The sequence below is a fragment of the Zymoseptoria tritici genome, chromosome 9 (genome assembly GCF_000219625.1).
Source record: "Zymoseptoria tritici IPO323 chromosome 9, whole genome shotgun sequence".
Lineage (NCBI taxonomy): Eukaryota > Fungi > Ascomycota > Dothideomycetes > Mycosphaerellales > Mycosphaerellaceae > Zymoseptoria > Zymoseptoria tritici.
The window spans coordinates 1,829,924-1,838,898 of record NC_018210.1 but is presented as its reverse complement, the minus strand read 5'-3'; the positions used below and the strand labels follow the sequence as shown (position 1 = coordinate 1,838,898).

General features: G+C 50.8%; 2 protein-coding genes across 2 annotated transcripts; one reads left to right on the top strand and one right to left on the bottom strand.

The window, feature by feature from the left end:
- Positions 1 to 2,836: 2,836 nt before the first annotated feature.
- MYCGRDRAFT_95942 (uncharacterized protein) lies at positions 2,837 to 6,376 on the top strand (the record flags this gene model as incomplete). Its single annotated transcript, XM_003849544.1, has 2 exons — positions 2,837 to 4,274; positions 5,481 to 6,376. 2 exons carry the CDS (start codon positions 2,837 to 2,839, stop codon positions 6,374 to 6,376), a joined length of 2,334 nt encoding a protein of 777 aa, XP_003849592.1.
- Positions 6,377 to 6,662: 286 nt separating this feature from the next.
- On the bottom strand, positions 6,663 to 8,582 carry MYCGRDRAFT_87626 (uncharacterized protein; the record flags this gene model as incomplete). The annotated part of the gene is made up of 4 exons (XM_003849477.1): positions 6,663 to 7,453; positions 7,934 to 8,149; positions 8,204 to 8,403; positions 8,455 to 8,582. The coding sequence occupies 4 exons, from the start codon at positions 8,580 to 8,582 to the stop codon at positions 6,663 to 6,665; spliced, it is 1,335 nt and encodes a 444-aa protein (XP_003849525.1).
- Between the last annotated feature and the right edge of the window lie 393 nt (positions 8,583 to 8,975).

Sequence of the window (8,975 nt, the reverse complement as noted above, 5' to 3'; positions counted from 1 at the left end):
ACGCCTCGTTATATATAGATATCTACTAAGGCGTCTATTTAACGCGGCTAAGGGCTCTATTGCTTACGAAGTAACGAGGATATAATATCCGTACTATAATAGGACGCCTCTCGACGATAGCCGTAAGTAGTATGTAGCTATAAGGGAGTCTATAGCGCTCTACTTTACTATAGTCTGTATAGTATTTACGTAGAGGATATAGCACCCTTATCTCCTTACTACGGCTAGCGTTTTAACAGTTAATTAAGCGCTTTAATTTAAGGGCAACGTAGAAGCTCCTTAATACGCGCTCTAGAGCATAGACTATTACCTCCCTAACGAGCTCTTTAAAGTAGCCTTAGTTATCTATAGATATAGCTAGTAGTAGTAAGCTAGTATAGGTGTTTACTTCGAGCGGCTCTAGCTCGTCGAACACCTTATTAACGTAGCCCTTAATGCCCTTAACGTACTACTTAATGTTATAGTTAGCGTTCGTAAAGCCCTTTATACTACGATTACTAACCTCTACTCGCTGTAACGAGTTAGCACTAAGGTTAGCAAGGTGCTTAATATAGTATGTTAATAGCCGCTCCTTTACGGCTAACTACATGCTCGTAAAATATACCTTATCGTCCGTAGTAAATAGAGCAAGCATACGTTCGGCCCTCTTATTAGTAGCCTTAATAGTCTTAGACTGTAGCTATAGCTATACTAGCTTAGCGAGAGCGTCCTTGTCCTCCCTTATATAGCCTAGCTTCCGCTTTAAGGCTCGTTTTAAGGGCTCGGAGGGTTATATAGAGGGCTCGTTTAGCTCGGCTTTATTACTATAGCTATGTTGTAAGCCCTTAGCTATAGCGGCTACTACTACTACTTCGAGGCGTACCTTAGCTATAGCGGTTACTATAGCGGCTTTACGCCTCGCGCCTTAATTAATGCGCTCGCGGATATTCTTCGCTACGTAAAGCTAATAGTATTACTATATCGCACCGCTAAAGGGGGTGTTTAGTATAGCGGCGGTAAGGCCCTTACCGCGGTCGGATATAATAACCTTTAGCATGCGTAGACCTTTAAGATAGTTGTTAGCTACTACTACTAGCATAAAATGCTAATCCTTAGCGCTCTCGCTCTTTATAAGGCTATATACTATAGGGAATCCTCGGCCGGTGTTTACGGTGCTAGTTATTATACCGAGTAGCAGATTGCCGCGGTTAACATTAAAGGTAGCGTCTACCTACGTTAAGAAGTCCGGTAAGAAACGCTATATATACCGCTCTTACCGTACTATCTAGAAGACGACTTGTTTAAGCGACGCTTTAACAGCCTTACTAGTCTACTTATTAAGCTCGTATAACTAGCGAGCCTCGTAGTTAAAGCCGAGCGATATAAGTACGCCGAGGAAGGCGTTTATAACCGTCTCGGAGTTCCTACTACCGGTACGCGTATACCCTTTAACGAGGTTATAGTACCTCTTACGATTAAGCTTAAGCTCCTTTAATAACAACTGTCTATATGCCGTCTTATATAACTCGCCGGTTAGTCGGAGCTACGCTATAATAGCGAGGGCCTCTTAATATACTAGTATACGTTTCTAGTGCACCGAATAGACTATAGGCATTAGTACTACCTTATGCGTATAACTATAGCTATAGACGATAAGGACTACCTACTTTACCTCTATATCTCGGCGAACGCGCTTATAGGATAGACGACAACTCTACTAGTAGTTACGAGCTCGGATGTTACGTACTACCCTAATTCGTAGATACCGGTGTTCGTCGTTACTATTATATATAGCTTCCTCGAAGTCCTCGTCGTTACGTATAGCATCGCCGTAGTAGATATACTTAAAGAGCGCTCGCTAGCTATTGTTCGATATATATACGATAGCGCTACCGGTTATAAAGTAGTAGTCTTATAGTCGTATAAGGTAATAGTCGGCACTACGGAATACCTTACTATTACGTAGATGCTCGAAGTAAGACGGCTTAATAGAGTCTATAAACGACTAAAGAAGCTCGTATTGCTCCGGCGCGAGTAGATAATATAGTCGCTATACTTCTCTTAGTAAGGGAGCTAGTAATAGCACATTAACAACGGTAGGTAGATAAGGCTTAGCTAGTATTTTACCCTTATAAACGACCGTCGCCGGCTTTAATATAGATAATAGATGCTCTACGAGCACCGTAGCTAGAGCTAGTACTAGTGCTAGTGCCGCTAGACTACTTATTAAGTCGATAGCATTAGAGACTCTAGTACTATAATTACGTAGAGCCGGTAGAGCGCTCGGTAGTAGACCTATAAGGACGCTAGCAGATAGCGAGTCGTTAAGGAAGTCCTTACTAAGCAAGTCGTTAAGGTAGTCGTCCTAAGTAGTGCGCTAAAGGCTATAGTCGCGGTAGATGTCCGATAGGGACGGTAAATCCGCTATAGAGGAGTCGCTAATGTCGTCTATTTTAGTAGTTAAGGGTTAAAAACTAGCGGTGAATTTAGTGGAATTATAGTGGGCTCAAAACACCGCCGATTTGGATAATTCTTTTTTTAACGTAAAGCTCGTAATACGCTCTATAGATCCTAATATCGCTTTGCTTGTTGTCGATAGTGTAGTGGTGCATTAAGTGGTAGTTAAAGGTGGAAGGGCGGTGAGATAAAGTCGAATTTGCAAGTCTCGGCATGGTATACGAGCTATACGAGCTTAGTCATCTCTAGCCGGAAGTTCTTTCCTATTGTTCTCCCTCTAGACACTTCGCGTTTGGCCGGTGAATGGTCCGTCCGCCCCGCCGAGCCGCATCTTAACTTCTGTTCAGCTTTGGACTCTCGATGCGACTTGCGCCGTACCACAACCCCGTCCACCGCCAATATGGACGACCTGGAGCAGCTCGAGATCCTCTCGCTGGTGAGCAAGGTCACCAGCGAAATCAACAATTACATGGGTATCTCCGACAAAACCATCGCCGAATTCGTGATTGCGGAGCACGCCAACAGTCCCGACATCACCACCTTCACCGAGAAGCTCTCCGAGTTTGACTTCCCAAAGTCGCTCACCGAGAGCATTGATCGCCTGATCAAGACTCTACACCCGAAATGGAGATCTACCAATTCAGCAGATGGGAAAGATGCTGGAAATGGAGACGACAAGTCGAAGAGCACGACATTCAAAGGTCTGGCAATACCAGACAAACCGGTGGAGGATGACTTGGATGACACCTTTGCGCTTCTCGAGTCCATGGCGGGACCTGGTAAGACGTCGACGAGTCGTAAACGGAGTCTGTCGCCGGTGCAGAAGCCGGAGAAGGAACAGCGAAAGCGTTCGCGACGGTCACGATCACGGTCACGAAGTCCACGACGAAATGATGATTACCTGTTCGAGGACGAATTCGGACGCACACGCTCGCATCGACCTTCCCGCGATTCGAAAGGAGACTCGCAACGAAAGACGAGACGAGACTCCTTCGACCGACCGCCGGCTCAAGAGATGGACGATGCCCCGGTGTTGTATAAAGTCTACGACGGACGTGTAACTGGAGTGAAAGACTTCGGTATCTTCGTGAATCTGCAAAATGTGCGCGGAAAGGTGGATGGGTTGGTCCACGTCTCCGCAATGGCAGAGGGCAAAGTGAATCATCCCAGCGACCTCGTATCGCGGAATCAAGAGGTCAAAGTCAAAGTGATGAAGATACAGGATAATCGCATCAGTCTGAGTATGGCAGAGGTAGATCAAGTGAGTGGACAAGATTTCAATCCCTCGCGAAGGCTGCAGACTGGAGCCACCGGAGCGAATGCTGTCGGTCTGAATGGGTCGAATGGGCTCGAGACTGGGGTGCCCGTGATTGAGAATAATTCTGGGAATAATCGGCGACAGCGGAAACGAATGACTAGTCCGGAGCGATGGGAAATTCGGCAATTGATTGCGTCGGGAGTGGTCAAGGCGGCGGACTACCCCGATTTGGATGAGGACTACAATGCGGTCATCAACGGCGAGCAGATTGAGGAGGAAGAAGATGTCGATATTGAGGTTCGAGAGGAAGAGCCGCCGTTTTTGGCGGGTCAAACGAAGCAGTCTCTGGAGCTTTCGCCGATTCGTGTGATCAAAGCTCCTGATGGCAGTATGAATAGAGCTGCGATGCAAGGAGACGTGCTGGCGAAGGAGAGAAGAGATCTGCGTCAGTCGGAAGCGCAGGACAAGGCTGCGAAGGAAGCGGCGAAGACGGATCTGGGCCAGGAGTGGAATGATCCCATGGTTGCACCAGGAGAGCGACGATTTGCAAGTGACCTACGGCAGGCGAATCGAGGCAATGGTGCGCCTGCCGATGTGCCTGAGTGGAAGAAGATTGCTACGAACAAGAGTGAACTTGGCAAACGGACGGATATGTCGATCAAGGATCAGCGAGAGAGTCTACCGGCTTACAAGATGCGCAAGCAGTTTCTCGAAGCCGTGGCGCAGTATCAACTTCTCATTGTCGTTGGAGATACCGGTTCTGGAAAGACGACCCAACTCACGCAATATCTCGCAGAAGATGGCTTTGCCAACGCTGGCATCATCGGCTGCACACAACCTCGTCGTGTGGCAGCAATGTCCGTCGCCGCTCGTGTGAGTGATGAAGTCGGATGCAGGCTCGGGGAAGAAGTCGGATATACCATCCGTTTCGAAGACAAAACATCTGAGAAGACCAAGATCAAGTACATGACGGACGGCATCATGCAGCGCGAGATTCTTCTCGACCCGGAATTGAGGAAGTACAGCGTGATTATGCTTGACGAGGCCCACGAGCGTACTATCGCGACGGATGTACTCTTCGGTCTACTCAAGAAGACACTGAAGAAACGACCCGACCTGAAAGTCATTGTGACTTCGGCCACTTTGGATGCCGACAAGTTCTCGACCTACTTCAACGAATGTCCGATTCTGACCATCCCTGGACGAACATATCCGGTCGAAATCATGTACAGTCGAGAGCCGGAGAGCGACTACCTCGATGCTGCTCTCACAACGATCATGCAGATTCATCTGACGGAGAAAGCTGGTGACATCCTCCTCTTCTTAACTGGAAAGGAGGAAATCGACACCAGCGCGGAGATCTTACACGAACGGATGAAAGCGCTAGGTCCATCAGTGCCAGAGCTGGTCATCCTCCCCATCTACGGCGCTTTACCATCCGAGATCGCAAGTCGCATCTTCGAACCTCCACCACCCGGCGGCAGAAAAGTCGTCATCGCCACCAACATCGCCGAAACGAGCATCACCATCGACGGAATCTACTTCGTCGTCGACCCCGGCTTCGTCAAACAAACCGCCTACGACGCCAAACTCGGCATGGATCGACTCCAAGTCACACCCATCTCCCAAGCCCAGGCCAAACAACGCGCCGGTCGAGCTGGACGCACCGGACCAGGGAAATGCTTCCGCCTCTACACCGAATCCGCCTTTCAAAGCGAAATGCTACCCACCACCATTCCGGAAATCCAACGCCAAAACCTCTCCAACACCATCCTCATGCTCAAAGCCATGGGCATCAACGACCTCCTCGGCTTCGACTTTATGGACCCCCCTCCCACCAACACCATGCTCACCGCTCTGGAGGAACTCTACGCCCTCTCCGCCCTCGACGACGAAGGTCTCCTCACCCGCTTAGGTCGCCGCATGGCCGACTTCCCTATGGACCCGGCGCTGGCGAAATCCCTCATCATGTCCGTCGACCTCGGCTGCAGCGACGAAATGCTCTCCATCGTCTCCATGATCTCCGCCGTCCAAACCGTCTTCCACCGCCCCAAAGAAAAGCAACAACAAGCCGATCAGAAAAAAGCTCGCTTCCACGACCCCGCGGGTGATCACCTCACTCTTCTAAACGTCTACAACGGCTGGAAAGGCGCCGGTCGCAACGACGCATGGTGTTTCGAAAACTTCATCCAACCAAGATCCATGCGTCGGGCAGAAGACGTCCGCAAACAACTCGTGCAAATCATCGACCGTCATCGTCTCAAAGTCGTCTCCTGCGGTCGGGACACCACCCGCGTGAGACAAGCGTTATGTTCCGGTTTCTTCCGCAATTCCGCGCGCAAAGATCCTCAAGAAGGGTATAAGACGCTCGTCGAGGGGACGCCGGTGTACATGCATCCCGCGTCGGCGCTGTTTGGCAAAGCGGCGGAACACGTCATTTATCATTCGTTGGTGGAGACGACGCGGGAGTATATGCACAATGTGACGGCGATTGAGCCCAAGTGGTTGGTGGAGGCGGCGCCGACGTTCTTCAAGGTCGCGGGGAAGGATGGGACGGGGATGAGTAAGAGGAAGAAGGCGGAGAGGATTCAGCCGTTGCATAATCGGTTTGCCGGGGAGGATGATTGGAGGTTGAGTTCGCAGAGGAAGGCGGGGAGGGGTGGTGGGGGGACTTGGGGTTGAGGGGGATGTGACTGGAGATGTAGATATTGTTGTATGCAGTGGACGTGGTGTTAAAGTCGGCTCTCGATGTCTCTGTTCCATCGCTTGCATGCTCTATTTGTAGCTCGTCGATGATAATTCCGCGCACATAGGTACTAGGACAGGTGTACACACCTCCTTCTACAAAGGATACCACCAGGTCCTCCACTTCTTCCTCGCAGGTCGTCGTGTAGATCGCATTTATCAGCGCAATCCGGAGATCCCGTATTCCTGCCATCTTCTTCCCCCTTCATCATAGAACACATCTCTATTTCCTCCCTCTCCGAAACTTCACTGCCCTCCCACCCTGAGCAATCGTGCCATTGCCATTACTCCGACTCATGGTACAGATAGGTTTCTGCTCATCTGAATGCATACTCGCTAGTGCAAACGAATCCGTGTTGTGTCCAAAGTAGAGCCAGACGCCGTCTTTGGTCTTCTTCACCGAAAGCACGCCGATAGTACCGGCAGATTGAGAGTGGCGGACTGACGGATGATCCATGAAGTCGGTTTTGATGAATCCGGTGATAGCCTCGTCCTCCGTGCATTGTTTGTATCCGCCTTTGACTCTGCGTTGCTCATGGTAGATACGCTCTGAGCAGACGCTTGCTGCCAATGTGGTAGTCATATGCTCGCCTGTGCCGCTGGCGACGGTCGCGACTGAGGTAAGATCCGGATCGTCTTCGTCAGTCGGGATGATTGCTGCTCCAATTCCAATCAGTGCGGCTGGTCCAAGTCGGCCGCGATGCTTCATTCCAATGCCTCCCGAAGATGCTCCGCACGCAATATTGCCGTATATGTCGATAGCGATGGCACCAACGGTGTCGGTGATGTGATCTTCTCCAGCCGCTGGGATTCCTGGCTCAGTCTGAGGGGTTTTGGAAGTTGTGAACTTGGGATTCATAGATTCGCCATCGCCCGAGCCAAATCGTGTATTCTGCTGAGCAGCGTCGGCAGTGGAACGCGAAGGCGTACTTGATGGACCGTCAGTCTGACAGTCGATCGGAGATGAAGTGTCTGTTCTCCCGATCTCCGATTGCGTAAGAGTCGAATCAGCTTCTGGTGCATCCTCCATCCGCACATCTTGAGAATGACCACCGCCGTCGGTGGCAACGGTGGCCAAGGTTGGCAATCGGGCATATGACTGGTTTGGAGAAACTTGCTGGGTACTGTTCACAAATGGATGGTTAGCCATGCGCTGCAGAACTGTAGGTCTTTCACGTTCGAGCGGCTGAGGATCCGTGTATTCATTGGCATGCTGGTCTGATGTCCTGGATCCTGTACCGTTCGGGGCCGGATTCGGAAGACTGGAGTCTATCTGGCTCTGAGACGGAGCTAACTCTGGATCCACGGTGTAAGAAGGCGGAGGTGACGACGGACGAGCTTCAAGAACCCTCCTCGCCGATTCGTACATCTGCTTTGTATGCTGCTGCAGCTCTTTCTCGCTCTCATCGTTGTCATCAGGAAATCCGGTAAGGTCGGCGTCCGAGTTTGGAGGCGTCAGGCCGTGACGCTGGTCTTCTTTCTGCCTTTCCATACGCTCGGACTTGATAAGATCCGCGCGCCATTTCTGCCAGCGTGCTTTCGCATACGGCGAGATGAGATCGTCAAAGCTCACAATCGGCATGCCGTGGGCGTAGGCGAAGTTGGTCGCTCCTTGTCCGACCAGGATATTGGGCGGAACGCGCTTGAGGGAAAGTGTCTGTGTCGAGTGATCGTGTACGAGTCGGGCGAGGGAGATGGGATTCTTGATTTCTGCGGAGGATGTGAGTGAGGCGGTATTCAAGACTAGATCGCAGAAGCACTCACGAGCCACCGCGCCGGCCGCTCCGCTGCTTCCGTTGTGGTTAACAATGATCGCGTCACACTCGACCACACCGTTGTAACCCAAATTACTGCCGTAGCCAGCATTCGTGATCTCTCGGTCCTCGAGGACCTTGATGGCAATCTCCACGGCGTCCACAGCCGACCCTCCTCCTCTCATGACGGCCATTCCGGCTTTGCATGCGCTGTCTGGTGTCATTGCAGGCTCGCAAATGCTCGTGGACTGGTGAACTCACTCTTGACATGCTTGCAGATGATGGATCTCATTGTCTCGGCTGTGGTAGCCTGCGCCAGCATGTACAAACATGCAGGCCAGATCACCACCCTTCTCAACTTTCCGACTCTTCGACTTTGGGGAGAACATTGTGATTGGTTCAAGCTGCGGATGAAGATGTCGTGTGGGCGGATGGTCGTGGAGTTGCAGAAATCTTAGGAAGAAGGTTTATCGTAGGTGAAGTCGCTGGCACGTGTTTGTTGCCAGCATGACACGGAAGAGATATTTCGTGATGCTTCGAAATGACAGTGGCGACGAAGATGATGGTCCGCGTCGAAAGAATGTCCGCGACGAGGACGTGAGGGCGGTGTAGTGATGATGTTGGTGGTGGTGATGTCTAACAAGAAGAGGTGCTGAAGGAGAGTCGCAGCGAAGTCTACATTACCGCCGGGAAGGTCACGGTCGGCGATCCCGAATTGCTTGCAAAGCCGACTCAATGCTCTCTTTCCTTCGAAACGGATGAAGAAGGACAAGGCAAGAACG